At 41.9% G+C, this 24,228-nt stretch overlaps 1 protein-coding gene across 3 annotated transcripts in view; it reads right to left on the bottom strand.

The window, feature by feature from the left end:
* Positions 1 to 445: 445 nt before the first annotated feature.
* LOC124112659 (semaphorin-5A-like) overlaps positions 446 to 24,228 on the bottom strand; it is a 92,135-nt gene continuing 68,352 nt past the window's right edge. For all 3 annotated transcript variants that reach the window (XM_046472793.2, XM_046472794.2, XM_046472792.2), the window contains 4 exons: positions 13,535 to 13,785; positions 11,419 to 11,583; positions 6,265 to 6,462; positions 446 to 4,767 (listed from right to left, as the gene is read on the bottom strand). In XM_046472793.2, coding sequence (XP_046328749.1) covers positions 4,685 to 4,767; positions 6,265 to 6,462; positions 11,419 to 11,583; positions 13,535 to 13,778 — 690 coding nt within the window. In that variant the 5' untranslated portion in view covers positions 13,779 to 13,785 and the 3' untranslated portion in view covers positions 446 to 4,684. The remainder of the gene's footprint in view (positions 4,768 to 6,264; positions 6,463 to 11,418; positions 11,584 to 13,534; positions 13,786 to 24,228) is intronic.

Below are 24,228 nucleotides of genomic sequence, written 5' to 3' on the forward strand. Positions count from 1 at the left end.
AGGTGTCTAAACTTTCAGTGCCAAGACCCAGCAAAATGTAAAATTTCATGGTCTCTTGTACTTAATCTTTGCAATGGCGACTGAGAGGAGAGATATCTGAGAGACTGAGGGGAGAGATCATTATTTAAGATACTTTTATGTGAGAGATGAGAGAACAAATTCTGTTATTTCAGGATGGAAATCCTTAGGACATGGTTTGAACTCGGACAATAAAATGGTATCTTTTGTAAGACTTAGCAAGCTTTAACACAGATAGGATAAAAACATCACACGAAATTTACTATAGTTGAGAATCGTGTGGTGATAGTGGGGAATGAAGAGTAGCCTCCCTTTGATCGACTTGGCTTTCATCGCACCGAACCAATCACACGTACTCAACGCGCATTTCTGTTCATACATCTAGTTCTACGAACACTCGCCTCTTTGTCGACAACAAACAGCGTGGTATATTTCAAACATGTTTATTTCAGATAACCAACACGAAGCTCAAATATGCCAGTAGCTATCTGCATGAAAGTAGAGGCGAATCACCTCATAGTAGATCACATTCGTTATAAAACTCTAACATGGCGAAAATAGTTCATATACAAATATCAGATTTGTTCAATGTCAATTTAATCGCAAAATTAATTCACCCGTAAATACATCAGGAAAAAAAACTTGATGCAGGGAAATCTATTTAGATATAAACAGAAGATGTATTACAAAAAAACTTGTCTATATTAAAAAAGTATTTAGTACTACATCAGTGTTTTAATGCTTCTTTAAGTTTGAAATATTTTGATTTATTTCTTAACATGATATAGAACAGATATTTTAAGATATATTCTTTGGTTGATAGACATATTGAGAAAATTATTATTGGAAGCAATCCTTTTATGTGCCTTTCAGATACATACCACCAATACCTTTCACTTGACAGTAGTTTGAAAATCAACGATAAGTTAAAAAGATAAGTTAAAAAAAGGCGTATTGAAAATGTGTAATGATTAATGAAGCTGTATTTGGGGAAACAAGTCATTACATTTGTTTGTGCAAAAAATGGTTCGTTTAACAAGGGTAAAATATTTATCGAAATTAACGATTAATAGCTGAAATTAACGGTATCACTGTTTTATTGCTCTTGTGATCGGTGCAACGCACGGCTGTGTCAAGAGTGAAGTCTGCTTGAGTTGTCGGAAAGTTCATCGGAACACAAACAAACAGCGAAATATAAAGCAAGACATCCTCGGTACACAGGGGAATGACATACAGGCTCGTCATGGGTGCGTAAGGGTTAGGCGTGGAATCCCAGAAAACATAACCCTGCGTGCCAAGGATGAACGCAGGAATAGCAAGGGAATGTACAACATAATGCTTATAATAATGATGACAAAATACACACGTTTGTATAAAAGGAATACGTAGTTGGCTTTCGTTAAACAGTCACTCCGAAGATAATTAGAGAAATAGTGACTTTCATTTTGCGCCGTGTTAGCATTATTTCCTATTACGCCGGGGTAGGTGGCACTTCAATGGGACTCACGCATTTTCCTCATGCGAGTAAAGGAATCAGGATCTTTTTCCTGACGTTCCAACGTATTGGTAACTGCAGCGCCGCGCCGCGCAACGCCAGAGAAGATGAAAAGTAATCCTTGACCTGTTGCTATTCCTTACATCAGAATTTGACTGCATAACCAAAGAATTGCATTTACGTTCAAATCTAAGCCTCCTAAATCTGTTAGCTTCATAAAGGTGAAGAAATCAGAGGGAAATATACGCTAGCTACTACAAATACTCTTCTAAAAGATAAACAAAATAAAATGCGTATTGAAAAAAACATGGTTTTGCGTAGACGGATATGGAGTGTCCAGATTGCCTGACGTTCGTGACCACTCGTGTCAGTCCGGGACGATCCGAAGGCTTCCGGGAAGACGGGAGTGGTGACGAATGGATTTAACGGATCTCGCAGTTCATCACGAGAAAAGCACGAGTGTTTTCAGTGATATTGTCAGACTTCGAGAGATTGTTAATATGATACAGAGGAGTGGTGAAAGGCATGTGGATACGGAACAGCTTTGTCAGTAACAACAATATACAAATAGGCGAATATACAAACAGACGAGTGGTAAAGTATGTACATCAGTTAAGATAAGCCACGAGGCTTGAAAGAAAATATGTTTTGACTTCATCAACAAGCACCGTTCAGTTGTGGCTCGATCCTTCAACAGTAACAATGAAAAGATGGCCGCGCGCCGAGCAAATGGGATGGTTCGAACAAGTCTCCTACTTCCTTCAACTACTGAAGAGAGGAGAACACAAAAATAAATAGGATAACATAGTTCATAAGCCAGGAGATATCAAAATTAACGGAAACATCCCTTTCACATGACACTAAACGGTCAGATGATCTGGTGACATGCGCAGATAACGATATGCGTAGACATGCGCAGTAACTACATGTACGAATGACATCATTTAAAATGCAATATGAGAACAATTCATGAACAGTGCCCCTTACAGTTAACAACTATGCGAACATTTCATGATCATGAACTAGGAACTTTGCCTGAATACACTTTTTTTTTAAATTCACAAACTTTTGATTACTCACTGAAATGATTAGTCCGAAAATGGGTTTAGTTTTTTTACGTATTTAAATATATGGGGCGTGTATAGCTGCTGTGCATGCAGCAAGCGTCGTACTATACATAGATGGATGAAACAAGGGAATTCCAAACACTAAACATAATAATGATGAGTGAGTGATTTGGGTTTAACGCCGCTTTTAACAGTATTCCAGTTATATCACGGCGTTCCAGCTTAATGTGGGAGGAAAGCCCGAAGTGATGCAGGTCTCAGACGTTTACCTCTTCGGTAAAACCCACGAGCACGGGTATGGTGCTGACAAACCTAGAAACATAATCGGGGCGAACCGGGATTCGAACCCACAATCATAGGTTTCTGGCGTGTCCAAGGGACGCAACTCTGGACAGCGAATCGCGGCGCCTTAGACGACTGGGCCACCCGTGCCCCTAATAATGATGAACACCATTCCTTCTAACAAATGCCGTTAATGAAAGATTAATAATAATTTAATTGTCTCTTTCTCGGACCTTTCAGGTAACAAGACATTAGCACTTGAGGCACACGGGTACTCCGACATAATATTCTTTAGAACTGATTTGTCCGACGTTTCGGGAAATCTGAATGGTTCAATAACATATCCAAACCATTTCTTATATAAAAGACAAAACAAGAACAGGTCTGTTAACCATGGGTTATATAATAAATGACAAATTAAATGTAGAAAGCAAACAAATTACCCTATATAGCATATTGCGTCGAAGGGGTTGATGGCAAATCTGCAAAAGCAACTTACACTTACGTAAATCTACTTTGCATAGGCCTATTGACAACAGCTGTCTTTACGAATTCTACGGGATTAATGAAAATATGAAAACTATCGTAATTTGATTTGATGAACACTCGAATATCATTTACTCCAACGAACGTGAGTTCGTTGTAGTCATGGTAACATACTTTTCCTGTCAATCGGTGTATGTAAAAGGTTAAAACTCATTTTCAAAATGCCTTCCATTTAATGCCGATTTGACCAGAAGACATAAGTATACACAACGCGAAAGGCATTGCTTCGAGATCCTGTATCAACCATGTCTGATGACTAAACCAAAATTGTAAGAATGTTAATTTTTTGACGTAAAAATTATACGCTCGTGGGGTTTCGGATATTTTGATATAAAAAAGTCTCACGAGCTTCGACCTATTTTTTTTTTTTTATAATTTAAATAGCGTATAGATTTTGCCTTCGCCTAGTTTTCGTTCTGTCACCCCCTGCGTTGTAACCCATTAGAGGTAATGGATGTTTTGTGAAGCTTTCGAGTAGGTTGACCTGAAGGACTTTGTTTCAAACTCACTGCCGCCATGACGCAAGGGCTTCATGGGTATTTTGATTAATGATATAATATTTGATATTCTCCCATAAACTACATGTCAGTACTGTACGACCCGGAGTCAGATGACGACGAGAGTTAAGTACACACCGGATGGACAAAGATTGTCGGCCTGATATATACACGAGTGGATTTCACACCAGCCGTTGTACATTTCACAACGCACACATCAGCGTGCGTATTTCAATCCGCTACATGCGTGTAGATTTCATATCAACATAAACACGTGTACATAGCCACGTTATGGTGCCATCATCTGTAGATATGCAAATTGCATACCGATATACGCAGAATTACATGTTTCTTGATATCAGTTTCAGCACGTGTTAATGTCACGTGACTTTCATCCCCTTCGGAAAGATTAGTCTTTGACACCACGTCCATATAAACAATCAAATCATTTGATTTCATTTTTGGCAAACAAATAGTCGTCTATGCGTTGCATCCCGTTGTTGTCGGCATCTTACATGTCCTTGGGAACTTTACGTCAGGGTGACGTTCAGACGTCTTCAAGTCGTCACAGAGAATAATAGAATGTTCGTCACATACGTCTGTGCACAAAACAATACTGAGTGGACGATTAGACTATCGTCTTGAAATAACACAAGTTGATGAGAAATTCAATTTTGGACGAAAACCACATTTCTTCATCTTCATTTCGCAGATGTGTTGTATATTTCATACACCAACCAATGACGTCGGGATGTCCATTTCAGCCTCGCACCTGTCACTTAACAGTGTCCGATGACGTGCATCATTATCACCATGACAACCAGACCAACGATGACGGAGAGAGATCCACTATGAGATGCACCTGTAGCAAAATAGGGAGTGTGTTGTAATTTCTGATTAATTAAACTAAAGACGAATAATAAAAGGTCACATTGTTGTTGACGCCACGAAATGACTTCACCATGCCCGCTGGTAGTTCTTAATGCCATTCGGAACACACCGACCCGCCTTCAGATTCTCTTCATCAGTGTTCAATATACGACGAGATTCACTTGCGCAGGAAGCAGCCATAGGCTTGTCAGGATCAATATTTGAACACTTCCCCCACTCTTGACACAATTACGAAAAATAATGAAAACTTTAAAACTCTCCTTAAAGTGAAAAAAAATCTGTTTTCAACTGGTTTAAGATCTTAGAAGCTTCTACAAGTCCTGGTATTAAATCCGTTTAGTTGATAACAGAGCCATAAACTTCCCCACATATTCAAACAGTTCAATAAATCAAATGTCAAATAACTTCGGAAATTCGTAAACAATTTCGCCGATAACTGTAATAATGTCAATGGGTCTTAAAACATTTAACGTAATCTTACAAAAATTAATGTCTTCCACTCGTGAAATGTCGAGTTTTGGCTGGTACGGCGCAACTCACACCATAATGTGTGGTGCAAGATGAGGGATGAAGCTGAGTGAGTGAGTGAGCGGGCGGGTGGGGAGGTTTAGTGAGTGCGTGAGCTGGTGAGCAGGTGAGTGAGCGAGTGAGCAGGTGAGTTAGTGAGTGAGTGAGTGAGTGAGTGAGTGAGTGAGCGGGCGGGTGGGGAGGTTTAGTAAGTAAGTGAGCGGGTGAGCAGGTGAGTGAGTAAGTGAGCAGGTGAGTTAGTGAGTGAGTGAGCGGGTGAGCAGGTGAGTTAGTGAGTGAGCGAGCAGGTGAGTTAGTGAGTAAGTGAGTTGGCAGGAGGGGAGGTTTAGTGAGTGAGTGGCTGAGCGGGCGGTTGGGGAGGTTTGTTGAGTGAGTGAGTGAGCAGGTGGGCGGCAGCTGAGTGAGTGAGTGAGTCAGTGAGTGGGCGGGTGGGGATATTTGGTGAGTGAGCGAGCGAGTGAGCCGGTGAGTGAGTAAGTGAGTGAGAGAGCAAGCGAGCGGGCGGCTGTGGAGGTTTGGTGAGTGCGTGAGCTGGTGAGCAGGTGAGTGAGTGAGTGATCGGGCGGGTGGGGAGGTTTGGTGAGTGTGCGAGCGGGTGAGCAGGTGAGTGATTAAGTGAGTGAGTGAGCGAGCGGGTGAGCATGTGAGTGAGTGAGCGGGCGGGTTTGGGAGGTTTGGTGAGTGAGTAAGTGAGTGAGTGAGTGAGTGAGTGAGTGAGCAGGTAGATGGCAGCTGAGTGATTGAGTGAGTGAGTGTGTGAGTCAGGAACCGAGCGGTTGTTTGGGCGGGCGGGTGAGTTTACCACCGATTTGGGCAGTACTTCAGTCATACCGCCCCCCCCCCCCCCCCCCCCAATACCCCACAAACAGCAGCGCCTGTTGATATTTGTCCACACACAACACTCCATCCTAACCCCACCCCCCAGAAATGAAGGACATACCCGTGTCCTTGACGAACTGGTAGTGGACCGACCCCACCCGGTTGTCCTTAAAACAGGGGTCGCTCTTCTCGTCGCTGCCATCGTGGCACTGCACGGTGTCGTCACACAATTCGCTCATTGGTATGCACATCTTGCCGCTCTTGCACGTGAAGTACTTCGATGTCGCGCACATTGATGTGTTAAACCGGACGGGCAGAGCTGAAAGGAAAGAAACGATGACATTACATCACAAAACGGTTACAACAAGCACTGATATTTTTTTGGGCAATAAACATACTGAAAAAATAGTATTGGGATCATGACCGTTTTGGGGGATATTTTCATGAAACTGCGTGCTCTTCGCTACAAATAAATATCCCCAAGAATATTCATGATCTCTAATTTTTTGTTCAGTGTACATACCTTTGAACTACCCAACCTTTGGAAGGGGAAATCAGATGTCATATGTATTTAAATATAAACTTGACATTTGTTTAGAATCAGTTTCGGGTATCATAGAAACATAGAAATCTCCTCAAATGTGGAGTACTAGAGACTCTATTCCAAGTTTTAGCTTGACCCGGAATGGCATGACATGAATATTGGTGTAATCTAAATGGTTTCGTACCGAACTACTGATATGACGAACTACTGATATAACGAACACATTTCAACTGTCCAATACAGTGAGTGAGTGATACATATAATAAAATTAAATATAATACATATATTGAAACTGATATAAAAAACCTGCCAACGAGGGACTGTCCAATACAGTTGGTTATAAGCCTGTTTTAATGTTTTATGTTTTGCATTATGAAATTTGAAATGTAATAAAAATGTGAAGACAGCAAATGTTGTATTCCATATACACATTCTTCTTCTTCTTCTTCTTCTTATTATTATTATTAACAGCGGATCTAGAGTATCTTATGCCTTAATTACAATGTGTGCTATATACAAATCAATATATGATATACCCTGCGGCAATAACTCGTGTATAAGAAGATGGCTTGTTGAATCTTATCCTTACTTATAAAGACTATCGGGGGCACGGGTGGCCCAGTCGTCCAAGGCGCCGCAATTCGCTGTGTAGAGACATATGATTGTGGGTTCGAGTCCCGGTTCGCCCCGATTATGATCTAGGTTTGTCAGCACCATACCCGTGCTCGTGGGTTTCATCGAAGTGGTAAACGTCTGAGAACTGCATCACTTCGGGCTTTCCTCTCGCATTAAGCTGACACGCCGCGATATAACTGGAATACTGTTAAAAGCGGCGTAAAACCCAACTCACTCACTCACTATAAGGACCACCAGTTATCAAGACAGATTGGCATTAGGTAGCTGATTAGGGAAATCTATAATAATTTATTTACTTCGTTGTCCTCCCAGTGCCCTACTCATCTCGCACTTTTCAAGCCTACGTAAAACTGAGTGATGGTTTTGACCAACTTTGGATGAAGGCCCGTTTTATTAATAAATCTGAATCACCTGTTCATATTTTATTTTCCTTTTATGGGGGAACGGGGGCCCCAGTCGTCTAACGCGCAGCAAATCGCTGCGCAGAGCTGCGTCCGTTCGGCATGCCGGAAACGAATGATTGCGGGTTCGATTCTCGCATCGACACGATTGCTTCTAAGTTTGTCAACACAAACCCGTGCTGGTGGATTTCACCAGTAGTAAGTGTCTAAGACCTGCATCATCCCCCCACATTAATCTGACGTGCCGTGGTGAAACTGGAATACTGTTGAAAGCGGCGTTAAACCCAACTCACTCACGTCTATGTCGATTCAGTGAGCGAGCGTCCGCCATTACGTGAATGGGTTCTGGGAATCGCTGTGTCATTACTCACACCGTACGAACCGTGAACGTCCTTGTATGTCCGTGTCACGGATGTAGTACGGCGACAGATGTTCCGCAACAGAATTAAACAATGCCATATACTAAATATACTAAGTGATTAAGAAATGACGCACAGTAGGTCTCAATGGCGGTCTGCCCCGGATAAAGCCGAGAGAATCCGAATGATGTTTCATGGCCTGCGTCGTGTTGTTGCAATATCCGAATTCCAAATAAGGTCATAAAATTATTCTCTTGTGAGGTGTCCTAGATTAGGGAAAAAATACTCAGTAAATTGTGTTTTCAATGATGCTGTCATTTGAAGGCCCTAAACCCAATTTTGAACCAAAATTATAAATACGTATTTTCATGAGACATTAGCTGCAAAATACCAACTGTATAAATAGTGGTAACTATATTCGCGTCATTTATCTTACAATAAATTGACCATCTGTCGACCAGCCCAGTTGGACAGGGACCCAATCTGGCCCGGAATCCCATTTGGGGACTAAAAATGATATAACAAATGGTCCTCCTGAAATATAGAGACTGCCAGGTCATAGCTGAAACTGTATACGTGGTATCCCTGTTGTCATAATAGCCGTCAGATCCACATGAAACATGAGTGTTTTGTTTTGTTTGTTTGTTTGTTGTTTTACGCCGCACTCAGCAATATTCCAGCTATATGGCGTCGGTCTGTAAATAATCGAGTCTGGACCAGAGAATCCAGTGAAAGACATCATGTGCATCGATCCACGCAATTGGGACCGATGACATGCATCAACAAAGTCAGCGAGCCTGACCACCCGATCCCGTTAGTCGCCTTTAACGACAAGCATAGTCGCCTTTTACGACAGCATGGGTTGCTGAAGACCTATTCTACCCCGGAATCTTCACGGGTCGAAACATGAGTGAGTTCTGGTAAGTGAGTTTGGTTTAACGCGGCTTTTAACAGTTTTCCACTTATGTCACGGCGTGTCAGCTCAATGTGGCAGGAAACCCCGAAGTGACGTTTACCACTTTGGCAAAACCCAGGAGCAATGGTAGGGTGTGACGAACCTAAAGCATAATCAGAATAAGTCTTCAGCAACCCATGCTTGCCGTAAAAAGGCGACTATGCTTGTCGTAAGAGGCGACTTACAGGGTCGGGTGGTCAGGCTTAGGTGATGCATGCCATCGTTTCCCAAGTGCGTGGATCGATGCTCTTGATGTCAATCACTGGATTGTATGGACCAGACTCGATTATTTACAGACCGCCTTTAAAAAGGTAGACCCCTAAAGGAACCCTACAATGGGTCCACCGCAATGACCCTCATCTACCCTACCGTCCACCGCAATGACCCTCACCTACCCTACCGTCCACCGCAATGACCCTCACCTACCCTACCATCCACCGCAATGACCCTCACCTACCTTACCACCCACCAATGACCCTCACCTACCCTACCATCCAACGCAATGACCCTCACCTACCCTACACCGCAATGACCCTCACCTACCTTACCACCCACCAATGACCCTCACCTACCCTACCGTCCACCGCAATGACCCTCACCTACCTTACCATCCACCGCAATGACCCTCACCTACTCTACCATCAACCGCAATGACCCTCACCTACCCTACCATCCACCAATGACCCTCACCTACCCTACCATCCACCGCAATGACCCTCACCTACCCTACACCGCAATGACCCTCACCTACCCTACCGTCCACCGCAATGACCCTCACCTACCCTACCATCCACCGCAATGACCCTCACCTACCCTACCATCCACCGCAATGACCCTCACCTACCCTACCATCCACCGCATTGACCCTCACCTACCCTACGTTTCACCGCAATAAGCATCACCTGCCCGAAAATCCTGAAAGGCACACACACGTCTCACGCTGTCCCCTTACACAGATTTCGGTCCAAATTCGTGTTTTTTTTCTCCTTCAAACCACATTGACGTTTTAGTTTAACGCTGATCACCGTCAAAGAGCGTTGGGACTTAAGAAAGCAATACTCACACACGAAACTCGCAACACGCAACAATCCCAAAGGTTCTCAAATCGTCAAAGATTTAAACGCTGTCATCGATTTGGGTCTATTTCGGATCATCGAATCATTACAGATCAATCAGGTGAGCAGACAGGGGACGGACGCGACTCCCAGAAGACGCATCCCCCCTCGCTGACAATATATCCTCCTGGCCAGTCAGTAACTACTTTCCTGACAGATGTTTTACAGATGTTGCCTAAACAGACGTTACCAACGTCATTCTAGACGATCAGGTCAAATTTGTTTTCTCACTGGGAGAAATATTTCTGGATTCTTAGACATTCCCTATTTCTGCTGTATGTTACACAAATGTATTTCAACGATTGATGAGACTTTCATGTCTCCGTGAGTTACGCATCACTGTGTCGATACTTTCAAACTCATTATCGCATCCTTCGGCTCACCTCGACCCCATAGGTGATCCGCCAGCATTGGAAGTGTTTACTAGTTTTACTAGTTTACGTGACTATTACGAAACACAATCAGGCGACAGTACACCATCATATACATATAAAACTGCATCCCAAATTTCTGTTGACCATGAACAAAAATATATTCCGTTGTCAAATGAACCAATATGTGGACAGATTGGTCATCTGAGTTTGTACATTTGACAGTGAAATAATTCATTATCGGTACAGTAGACTACGGTTAAAACGAACACGCTTATAACGAACTGACGGATATAACGAACTTACTTTTTGGTCCCGACTTTTTTGCTGTAGTTATCCTGTATATATGCTTATAACGAACTACGGTTATAACGAACTAAAATTAGTAGTCCCTTTGAGTTCGTTATAACCGTAGTTTACTGTATTTAACTACTGCCCTTGGTATTATGAATGTGACAGACTATGCCGAATGGACCGAATGTATTAGACCAATATAGAAGCCGGGTCACTTTATTTCCACTGGTTGAAAAAAAAAATTTGAACTATTTTTGTTCACGTGCACATCGCATGACAATAAACATGCTTGCCAATCGAACACACTGAAGGGGACGGAAATGTCATTTAAAGGAAGTCATCGAGAGGCGCACAAACGCTAGAAGACCTAAAATATCACGTGACAAATTGGTCACAATGGAATGTCCTATTAGCACAGGACATCAGTGTTATCAAAACATGACAGAATTTAGGTGTAGAATCCCCGTGCGCCACAAATAGCACAATAGCACTCAGTGGAAAGCGAAAGGAACCGAATGAGCCCGAGTGGATCTGAACGGATCCGCGGCAACCCGTATGCACCCGAGTGCACCCGAGTGCACCTAGAGGACCGGAACTTACGTGGGCACGGCACTGTGTTGCACTCGTCATCTTCAAAGGCCTCTCCATCACATTCCATCCCGTCATTGATAGGTGGATTGCACGTGCGATCCCGCTGTCGAATACCTCCACCACATGCCTCGGAACATGGTGACCATATGCCCCAGGGCCTCCAGCTACCGTCAACTGTAACAACAACAACAACAATGAGTGAGTAGGTGAGTGAGTTGGGTTTAACGCCTCTTTTAACAGTATTCCAGTTATATCGCGGCGTGTCAGCTTAATGTGGGAGGAAAGCCCGAGGTGATGCAGGTATCAGACGTTTACCACTTCGGTGATACCCACGTGCACGGTATGGTGCTGACAAACCTAGAAACTTATTCGGGGCGAACCGGGATTCGAACCCACAATCATAGGTTTCTGGCGTGCCCAAGGGACGCAACAATGCACAGCGAATCGCGGCGCCTTAGACGACTGGGCCACCCGTGCCCCCAAACAAGAAGAAGAAAAACATGATAATAATAATAATAATAATAATAATAATAATAATATGGTAACCACATACCACAGGTCCTCTAGCTACTGCAAGAACAATAACAAAAATAAGAAGAACAACAACATTAACATTACCTCAACAGTAACGAAGAAGAAGAAGAAGAAGAACAAGAAGAAGAACAAGAAGAACAACAATAACGATGATGATGATGATAGAAATAATAACGTCAACTTTAACGACAAGAACAAGAAGAACAGGAACAATAACGATAATGATGATGATGATGGTGATGACGATGATAATAATTAATACTGATAAGGGTGGTGTTTATTATCAACAGCGTTCTTTTGTTGGTTTAAACTTAAACGCCGAAGACAAACAATCTTTTTCAGGTGCATCACGACGGCCTGTAAATAATTGATCCATGCTTTCGGGTACAACACGAATTCACCCGTGTCACAGCTATGGTGATATTAGAACTGACGCCAATATGGTTTGCGTTTACTTTGGCTACGCGTATTTACACTGTGTGCACACCCGGTTTCATGTTTATTTAGGAACTTTTATTGAGGTATAAAAGTATAAAAACGGGCGTTTACACTGTGTAAATGCGCGTCGCGAAGACATATTCAAGTCTTATAATTACATGTCAACGATCATAACCTCACAGACTGCTTATTTAATCTTCCTTCATGCAATAATGTAACAAGCCCCGCCCATTCTATTATCGACCAATCAGGAAACAGCAGCCCGGGCCCGTTAGTGGGCGTGGAATAAATAGTTGTCGGTTCATAGGAAACATAAACACAAAAGAAATTGGTTGGTTAGCCAATATATACCACGGAATCATTTGCAATTTATCTATATCCCAGTCAAATAAAAGTCTGATGACTGATGGCTGTCGGTTCTCGTCATGAGTCGGGGCCAAACATGGGCTTAAACGGCCGACAATGGATAGCATCTAGCAACTAGACACTGTGGTTTGCGTTCCATTTTTACGAATTTTACGCCGAAGTCAGAGTACGATGACACTCAATCAGCCAAGTCACATCAGCCATACTCATTTTAATCGGCCATACAACAAGCACGGTTTGCCAGGGTCTTATTCAGCCCCGGAGCAAAGCAGAGATTTTGCCAGAAACTTAATATAAATAAAGTGAGATCCCCGCTTTCAGTTCCAGAAAGGGGATTTCCATTCAACCAGAGTGGGAGCGTATGGAAGTCAAAGCTTAGATCAAAGATGTCCGTCTCAAACTTAAAGACGTCTATTCCGATCTTGCCCTTAACCTTTCGATCGCTTGAATGATTTCATTTCATGACATCATCAAGTGTGACACAAAGTTAAAATGAAAGAATTCTAAACAATTCTAGGATATCACTGCATGATGACTCAATACACATTTAATATAACAGACCCAGTCATTCTTTTTAAAACATTTTAGCCTTAAGTCAATACATAAGTTAAGTCAAGTCCGTATTTTAAGATGTCCAAAATTTGAAAATAGAAAAATGTCATTCATGTAACCACAAGTGATAATGATGATCATTTATGAAAGGTTTGCTAATTTCTAAATCGATTCAGATCTGGTTGGACAAACAGGGTCACTCAGTGTGTCCAGTTCGGTCGTCACGGAAACTCACCGGGACATTGTCCGTTGTTGCAACCAGAGTTCTCGGACATTGTGAAGGGTTTATCAAACGGTGTCTCGCCCTTCGGTTGTTCCCAGTGACGTGTCCTGGAGGTTATGCCGCTCCCACACGATTCGGAACACGCTGACCATTGGGACCACTTCGTCCACGCGCCTACATCCGCATTCTGACCAGCGACGATGTCCAGCAGCATCAGCACAACGACGGACAGCACGGGGACACACTTCAGATCCATCGCTTATCTGAAACCAAGATGGCGGGGCTGTACACTTGTGTGGGTAATGTGTAATGTATGACAGTGTGTAGGTAGGATATTCAATTCCATATAGCTGACGTTTGCCTACAACAAACCAATGAAGAATCTGGAAGCCAAGGTTGCTAAAAGGTATCAGTACTGTTTTAGAGTGGTTCGGTATATGGGGATTGGGCGATTCGTCAAACAGTCTTCTTGATGAATGCGCAAGTAACACATGTGTGTTCCTCCCCCTTATTCAACGGGCGTAATATGATTTATGTTTGCAATATCTCAGCACTGGTTTTATCCCAGTTTCTGCAACAGCTTAGCATTTATTTTTTTCTTCTTTCAGCCGAATCTCAGCTGTGGATTTATCCCACCTTTAGCAACAGCTCAGCAACGGTTTTATCCCACTTTTGCCAATAGCGGAGCAATTGTTTTATCCCACTTTTAGCAACAGCTCAGCAACGGTTTTATCCCACTTTTGCCAATAGCTCACCAATGGTTTTATCCCACTTTTAGCAACAGGTCACCAATGGTTTTATCCCACTTTTGCCAATAGCTCACCAATGGTTTTATTCCACTTTTAGCAACAGCTCACCAATGGTTTTATCCCACTTTTAGCAACAGCTCAGCAACGGTTTTATCCCACTTTTGCCAATAGGGCAGCAATTGTTTTATCCCACCTTTAGCAACAGCTCAGCAACGGTATTATCCCACTTTTGCCAATAGCGCAGCAATTGTTATATCCCACTTTTAGCAACAGCTCAGCAACGGTTTTATCCCACTTTTGCCAAAAGCTCACCAATGGTTTTATCCCACTTTTGCCAATAGCTCACCAATGGTTTTATCCCACTTTTAGCAACAGCTCAGCAACGGTTTTATCCTACTTTTGCCATAGCTCAGCAATGGTTTTATCCCACTTTTAGTAATAGCTCAGCAATGGTTTTATCCTACTTTAGCCAACAGCTCAGCAATGGTTTTATCCTACATTTAGCAACAGCTCAGCAATGGTTTTATCCTACTTTAGCCAACAGCTCAGCAATGGTTTTATCCTACTTTCCACAACAGCTCGGCAGTGGTTTGATCCCACTTTCTACAACAGATAAGAAATGGTTTAATCCTACTTTCTACGTCAGCTCGGCAGTGGTTTAATCCCACTTTCTACAACAGCTAAGAAATGGTTTAATCCTACTTTCTACGTCAGCTCGGCAGTGGTTTAATCCTACTTTCTACATCAGCTCGGAAATGGTTTTATCCTACTTTACGAACAGCTCAACAGTAGGTTCTATCCTACATTCTGAACGCCAGGTTAAACCCCATTCAACAGTACACCAATCTCTGAAATCAACGTATATGTGTTTACCCATACGGAATAGAGCATCATTTAAACAACACGATGACGCACACAGATGCTCCACAAGACTATAGCGAAACATGAAATGGCCATGCAACAAGAAAAATAAATTCTCGAGAAAAGCCAAGCTTGTCCACGTGTGGGCTGGTAAGCACTAGTAGTGGGTTGTGGCTAATACTGAAGTGGGTGGAGGACTGAGCGTGTGGTAACAGACTGTCGTAGATGAAACCAATAGACGAGAACATTGACGTCATGACCTCGCAGACACAGAAAACAAAACACAACGACTGGTGATTCATAGATGATCCCTTACGTCAGTAAGACGACATGATCCAGTTTTAGCAGGTTTTAGGCAGCATGGCCTTGTGTTCTTTTGAAATGACAAATATGCATGGCTTGCCTTGACGTCTTACGCAGCACCTCACAGTTATCACAAACAGCTATACCTTACACTGGTTTCCACTGTGTCAGCAACTTATTGAAAACCAATGCCCAGCGTTCCTCAAAAGCATCGTAGATCTACGAACTTTAGAGCTCTTACGGTTTGTAGCATGGGTCCCTGGGCAGTTCCTTGTAAATAGAATATTGGGAATCCATATGTGGAACCGGTAAATATTGGTTTTGATGTCCGTTTTTTTAACCATTTTGGGGGAGGTTTTGTGAAAACTTTAAAAAGTAGTTTGAAGGAGGTGAAACTCTTCCAGTTAAACGATTGGTACCGACAGGGGTATGCTTGTTTAAACACTTAGCCATATAATCATAGTCATATGACTTGAGGGTTACTGAAATCTATCCCAATATCAACGACCTTCACTCAACATCTGGAATACACAGTACATGTATACAGACACATATATCATCATCTTTTCTGATAGGAGACAGAAAGCGGGTATTTTAGGGATATACACTAAATTAAGGTTAAAACGAACTCAAATGAATCTCTATTTTCAGTTCGTTATAACCGTACTTCGTTATAAGCATATATACAGCTTATAGACAGCAAATGGCCGAGACTAAAAAAACGGTTCGTTATATCCGTCAGTTCGTTATAAGCGTGTTCGTTATAGACGCAGTTTACTGTACAAAGCATATACCGTGAACGAAGGGAAATTTAATGCTTCCAACACTTTTTGGAACAGATTACTTCTGACAAGAATATCTAGCCTCCGAGCCCCTCTCCCCATCCCACCCCATCCCCCACCCCAAAACCCTGACAATGTGGGTCCAAATATCATTTTCGCTCCGATAATGAATCTTAGTCTGTTAACACTACACCGAAACTCGGACTAAATCGGAAGACGTCTATCACCTGTGTCCTTTCACAACGCTGTGAACAAACAAAAACGGCGTAAAATCCCATTCACTCATACTGAAATAAAAATTATTATGTTCTGAATTCCATACTATTTCCAATGACATTCGACAAAAATCTCAAACAAAAACTCAGTTTACGACAATTCACGGAACTTACCGAGCGCAGGGACACGAGCGCCGTTATGATAATATTTTGTACCTAATAATTAATAACGAAATGTGAGACACGGGTGCCTTCTTCCCGTAATTACCTGACGTAGGGGGAAAGAGTATTTATAGGTCGTCCACTGATATGTAGGTGACAGTGATCGATATTCTGAGTCATCTAGAAATTGCATTTGTCTATATATACACACATATATTGACCAATATGGACATACATAGCCGCAGGAATGCGACCGCGTGACTGTTGACTGTAGAGCTACTTTGTACTCGGTTGTCGCGTGTCACTTATCTTTCAAAAAGGAGTTTTTCAATCTTGAAATTTATTGGCAAAGGAACCTCTTGACGTTTAATGTAGATTTCTACCGCAGCACAAATATGATGTGGACTAACAGCCAATGTTGTTTTTTCACAAAATACACAAAACAACAAATCGTGATGTCAGAAGAGCGTTGCAGCCATATTTACATTAAATGGCCTTGGTAGGATCGTTAACATATCGACCGACGTATCGGGGGACACAAATAAGAAGTTCAGGATTGTGCAGATATGTTATATATTGAAACGAAGAACGGGTGAAGTGAAAAAACTGTGTGCTTAACGACCAGGACCGGAGTTTATTGTAAGAATTCATAAATCTGAGATATGTAACACACGTCCGTCATGGCAAACTTACTATTTATATTGCATGATTTTGTGTGTGTGCTACGGCAACCGGCTGGAGGGGTTTATTACTTGAGGGCATCATGGGTATCGATTTATTGACTTATATGATAATATAATATCAATATATGGCACAAATGTCGCTCTACATTATCGATAGTGGCAACAGACGTTAACAGATTAAAACGATATTGTTGATCGTTAACGGTTTTATTCGTTTGGATCCAAACTAAACCTTGTTTTGAGGGACGTGTGTGTATCGTTCCCCCAGAGAGCGAGTGAGTCCAAATTTTGAGTCATATCGGCAGTATTTCATCCATATCGTGACAATAAAAAGTTATACATCAACAAAAACAAAAACGTAACTTTATACCAAACAACAACAAACCAAGGGTACCTCCCGTTTCTCCTCATCTTCCCCTGCAACCTGCCCCCTGATTCGGTGTGTATTTTAAGACTAGTCGCATAAAACAAAGACAACAATTTATGGTATACTGCAGTGCTATTTCAAGCATATATAATATCTTGTGACGGTGTAAAACGTAGCTCAAGATACTAACCATCGGTTTTCATAGTTGGAATATTGAAGACGTAAACAACATTTGGTTGACTCCGGGAAAGGTTGCTAGCTTAGTGGTGAAAGCGTTCGCTAGTCGTGACAAAGACCTGTGTTCGACTCCACACATGGGTGTAATTTGTGAAGCCTATTTCTGGTGTGCCTGCCGGATATGACCGGGACAGTGCGGCATATAATCCTACTCACTCACTAACTCACTTTAGTCGATTAAAAACATCAACACATTAAAGAGTTCAAAATACGGTAAAACACGCAAAAGCCATTATATATATTCTTTAGTTGCTTACGTGAAAATGCGTTATAAGTTATAAAAGTCCAATAGTTTAAAAACACTGCGTAATTATCCCTTGTATCATTTTCAACTTGCCTGCACATCGGGTTTTACATGTAGTTATTTACTAATTAAATGCACGCATCACACACACGTGAACATTTACTGCATTGTCCTAGAGTGATAACCAGACATGCGTATCGCTCCAGTGGGTTTACACACTTGGGGCATTACCTAAACATACAAACAACCACGTCACCCGAAGCAGCATTTCAAGATGCATTATTCTAAAAAGATCTCCTCGTTAGGTGCAAAAGTATCCAATAGTCTGGACACAAGGGAGTAAAAGCTCCCCCCCACGAATGATAACTTGTGAGTAGATACCCAACTACTAAAAAACTTATCTTGATCCCTCAGTGCAATACAGGATAAGGATCATATTGTCACATAAAACGAGTGAAAAATACCCTCTAAATAAATAGTCACGCCTTATTCGGACGGTGGGATAGCCTCGTGCGTTCGCTCGTCACCCCAAATGCCCGGGTTCGATACCGCACATGGGTACAATGTGTGGAGCCCATTTGAGGTGTCCCCCGCCGTGACATTGCTGGAATATTGCTAAAAGCGGCTTAAAATTCTACTCACTACGCCTTACCTGGCGTTATATCAGCAGTATCTACACCCCAATCTTTAAGGAATGATGACGGAATTGCACCAAAGGCAAATATATCAAAATAGCACAAAAGCTTACACGTGATTTTTACATACGCTAAACCTCCTGAGGACTTGTCATTTCAAATCACCAAGACGTATAAAATCGTATACTGGCGCAGCGATATGACAATGAAAGAGAGGACACTGAATAATGATTCGCATTCATATCACGTCCCATCGCGCATGGTTAGGCCGTGCCACGTTATAGAAAAACACGTCGTTGCGGAGCTTGGCTTTTCAAAAGCGGCTAGTCAAAAGACACACAACAGTTGTCAGAAGAAAGTCAGTTGAGCTGAACCAGTTTGTATGGTTTTTTTTATGAAGTTGCAGTATACATTATCATACATAATATCCAACTTTGATACACGTTATCCGCATCGATGAACATCTTCAACGCGATGCTGGCTCTGATTTGGAATCTATTTTGGGGGGGGGTCCAGTCGAATCTCGCTTATCCCATCTTCCCGAGGCAAGAGAGTTAACTGAGTTTAAAAGTCTGTTCCCACCCTTGCCAAACTTGGCTGGAATTCCTGGCTCGATCGTAGTGCCACCAGTGGTTATTACGAGTTATGTCCCTTCGAAGCCTCTCCTATGGGCCAATCAGATTCCACCTCTCGTATCACTTGCATTTCTTTCAGACAAAATGGCGGCGCCCTGTCAAGACGATCTGATCGATAATCAACATCTATATTGTGATAAAACGGGTCTTACATCGCGAAGTGCATCGAATCACGTGAGCATACTTGTTGACAACGAGTTGGCTGTGCACATGCATTGCAAATCCTGCAATCGACCGAAATCTGCATGACTGTTTACTAACTGGATTTCGATTTCGTTGCGCGATTTTTATTGGACAATGCATAGACTCGTTAGTCCAGCCAAAATGTAACTCCATAATACCAGCCCAGTTCGGCAAGGGTGGAATCTGACTTTTGTAGTCAGTTAACTCTCTTGCCTCGGGAAGATGCGCTTATTCGGACACTTGCGTCTTCTCCAATATTCTCCGGACAAACGAGTTTCCGGAAATCTAGATCCCTTAGACTGCCCTGCATAACATAGAACTAAATTTCACTTAATTAAATAATAACCCTCCGGTTTAATCACCTATAGAGAACATGGGTTTCTTAAAAAGTTGAATTGTGCGGAAAGAAACTATCGACTTGAAACAGCCTGAAGAAACGTTCCATATTTTTACAGCGACCTCTGTTTGTGATTCAAGTTTTGCCACACACCAACTGGGGTAGAATGACTGGTTGCCGCACATAATAGTTAAATCCTCAATTTTCGTATAAGCTCGTAAGTCCCACTAAGGACATCTGAAACATATTCTTGGTTGTCAGCACCCACTGACCCTGAAGATTTCTGTTATTTCTTGGCATTATTCTTACATTCAGATTCCGGTTCATTTCAGTAATTGTACATTCCGAAGTTGCACTTTTTTACCCACCCTCCTGACGACCACGAAGCGATTTCGTTCGTAATTGTGCAAATCAGGAACGTCTTTATAGTGTTGTTAAACTGTCTCCAACTGGTAAAATAATGAACGTATGTTGAGTGATTGGGAAATCGGACTAAAAACGTGAAACTAAACTAAAAACCAAACCTACCCATGAGAAACAAGAATATGTTTATTTGGCCTAAGGTACAAAATAACTTTTATTCTATTTTGTACAATAATTGTATTTAGCATTTTCAAGCGGTTCTTAAAGATAATTTACATCGAATCAAATATACAGTTCTCTCAATCAATTACGTTGAATGCATGTTTCAAAAGAAATTTTAAATTGGTGCCACTAAGTTTCTTCCAACTTCGTGGATTACAAACTTCTTCAAATGTTTCGCTAAGGACACGTTACTTCAAAGCGCCATTTCCTAGCTGGTAAAAGACTTTTGAACCCCAAGCAGTGTTAATTTTGTAGTCGATGTAATTTTTAAGTTCGCACAAAATAAGTTTACTTTCTCTCCGATCATAAAGACATATGTTTTCGACATTTTCAAATCGTGTCATCATAAAGTCGGGTCGAAGGCTGTCGGAACCCATGGCGTCCTGGTCACTGCAGACTGGGTCGTTAGCACGTAACAATAAATTGTGAAGATATCATACCAATCATTAATAATTGCTGTTATTCCCATCGATTCCCCTATTATCGATATAACCAGCCGGACTTCTCACAGGCACCTTCCATGGATTCTCACAGCTGCAGCTGTTTCGCTAACTCTATTAATTCCCTCAAGTCGCAATCCTATCATAATTGTTTTAGTTATATCTGACTATCGGTACAACTTTTCATGCTCTTCTTGAGGCATATCTTGTGTGTGTGTGTGTGTGTGTGTGTGTGTGTGTGTGTGTGTGTTTCAGTTATACACGCTATATTTATATCACAAGAAACGTACATCCATGTAACGTATTTTCACTACAATTGACTAAACCTACTGTGAACCTCTGAACCTGATGTACAACCCTTTGAAAGGAATAAAAAATGTCAACAACAAAAAACTCCCTCCTGTCAGTTACCTCAGCTATACTCTGTATATTCTTAGAATCATTGATTTGTGATTATAAAATAATTAATTAAACGAATCAGTTTTCTCTCTCTAAGAATTTGATCATAATTGCTGGTATTTTTACCATTAAATTAGACTTTAAACAGGGAGATTCATAATAACTACATATAATTAACTGCAATAATAATACACGAGGATAGTGAGTGAGTGAGTATGGTTTTACGCCGCTTTTAGCAATATTCCAGCAATATCAAGGCGGGGAACACAAGCAATGGGCTTCACACATTGTACCCATGTCGGGATTTGAACCCGGGTCTTCGGCGTTACGAGCGAACGCTTTAACCACTAGCTAGGCTACCCGACCGCCCTCACGGGGATAGTTGATTAACGGACACAACTCCATTGCTGATGTACGCTGTCCTTGACATAAAATGACGCTGACGTACGCTAACTCTTACAAACGCTAACGTACGTGGACGTATACGTATCTTGACGTACGCTGACGTACCATGAATACCTCAAAAGCCAATGGACCTTGACGTACGCTGATTCCGACGAACGTAAACGTGAACGTACATAAACTTTTAATTCGACGTAGATGACGTAGATACCAAGATATACGATCCGGGGTAAAATAGGTCTTCAGCAACCCATGCTTGCCGTAAAAGGCGATTATGCTTGTCGTAAGAGGCGACTAACGGGATCGGGTGGTAAGGCTCGCTGACTTGGTTGATGCATGTCATCGTATCCCAATTGCGTGGATCGATGCTCATGATGTCAACCACTGGATTGTCTGATCCAGGCTCGATTATTTACAAACCGCCGTCATATAGCTGAAATATTGCTGAGTGCGGCGTTAAACAACAAACAAACAAACACTACTCGCCCCTTACAGTACTGATTGAGTGTGCCGCTTTCAGCAAAATTCCAGCAATATCACGGCGGGGGACACCAGAAATGGGCTTCACACATTGTACCCATGTCGGGAATCGAACCCGGATCGTCGGCGTTACGAGCGAACGCTTTAACCACTGGGCTACCCGACCGCCCCGTCCCATACAGTAACCTACACCGCAATCACACGAGTGGTCGCGAATGAGTTAAAGGGACTGACACGACGTGAATCATCTGTGCTGCAATGTGTATGCAAGAGCACTCTCTCAAGGCCTGTCCTTCAGTATCCGGAACATAAGACTGTCTACTGCATACCGACAACACTTCCCCGCGACGTCACACTATTGTTGTTTAGCTTATTCTGAGCCAGGAATTCACCGGCATTTTCGAACAAACTTTACACACGTTAAACTGACGCAACTACAAGTTATAGAGGAAGTTTATACACATCGTTACATGGCTGTAGGCTTTGGTTCCACCTCCAGAACCAGAGTCTCATGAGTCACAGTTGGAACTTCATCAAAGGTCAAGGTCCACATTCAAATTTCTCAGTAATTTCCTGTAATTGTGTATCCAGCACGACACTAAATATGGTAATGATGATGCATTGGGTAGTTGATGACCCAACACTTACTGCAACCATCCTCAGTGTATAGTGTACGTGTGTGTCTAGTGAAAAACAACTCTTGCTCTGAACATGATTTGTAGATCCGTGTTGGCTTTTGTTCGCAAAAGGAAATATTTAACATTGTAACTGAGGGACTGGTAATTTTATATTGGGGTTTGAGGTTTGAGGTTTGGGGTTTGGGGTTTGGGGTTTGGTTGAGAGATTGGTCCTAGGACTGTAACATATTTGGCACCGCATACATGTGCATAAAGTACATTAGATAGGTTAAATGTCTTAATCAAACGTTTTCGACGTATCGGCGATAAGTCATTGCTGGTCTCCTCAATATGCTCCAACACACGTTGACACGTGTTATGTAAGTTTACTTTAAACCCTGTTCGGTACAGAAACCTCGTTAGACAGGACCCGTCATTCCGGAAGTCCGTTGGTCCGGAATCCTCGCCTCGCCAACCATTAAAGCTACATTTACAATAATTGTGAATACCTAATTCCCATGGGATCATCCAGTGATTCACGACTAAACTCATGAACATACTGAATTACTTTATCTGTACAAAACTCCTCATAGAAATCCTGAATGAAAATACTGACGCGTCGACTACCGTTAGACTGATGAGAAAACATTTCTGTGAGCACCGCATGTTGTTCACATTAGCACCAACCCTAATTGCAATTTGTACAGGTGTATTATCCTAAACAAAACGTTGTTTCTAATCAAATCTAGGAAGTATCGATCTTGATTGATTGGTAAGGCAACGTGAGAGCCGGACGTCCATGTCGCCACCGTGGACGTAGATTATCTGGTTCTGTAAGTGTTGAAACAGTCACAATTCGTGTGTAGTTAGGGGTAATTTTCTACGGTATTGATAACCGTACTTCAACTTGTGACTATTAATTAACATCATCGTGTTGCCTCTCGCTGAATTAATGACTGGGATGTCGGGCGACATGTCGAAAGACAACTGATAACAACGTGTTTGAAAGAAATTAATTTCCCTCAAGCTGGGAGATCGGATTTATTAGTACGGTATTATTAGTTTGAGGCTTTCTGGTATCATTATTATCGTTTGTGCTCACATTAACTAACTGCTGATCAAACGAAAATATATATCATAATAACTTATGATACTGATCACACGAAAGCAGTATCTAAAAAAAATGTAATTCGGTGAAGATATTGTTGTTACCCGGCTCTTATTGGAGAATTCAAATACTCGATTCTCCATTGTCAGCGAATATTTACGAATTAGATACAGTATTTCTAGAACTTAGTTGTTGTGGGAATAAATAAACTCCTATTCGTCTGTCAATATCACGTTACCGTGTGAGAGTCATCAAGCGATAGATATTGATCGAGTAGCTTTC

Source organism: Haliotis rufescens, unplaced genomic scaffold (genome assembly GCF_023055435.1).
Source record: "Haliotis rufescens isolate VD_foot unplaced genomic scaffold, xgHalRufe1.0.p SCAF_95, whole genome shotgun sequence".
Taxonomy (NCBI): domain Eukaryota; kingdom Metazoa; phylum Mollusca; class Gastropoda; order Lepetellida; family Haliotidae; genus Haliotis; species Haliotis rufescens.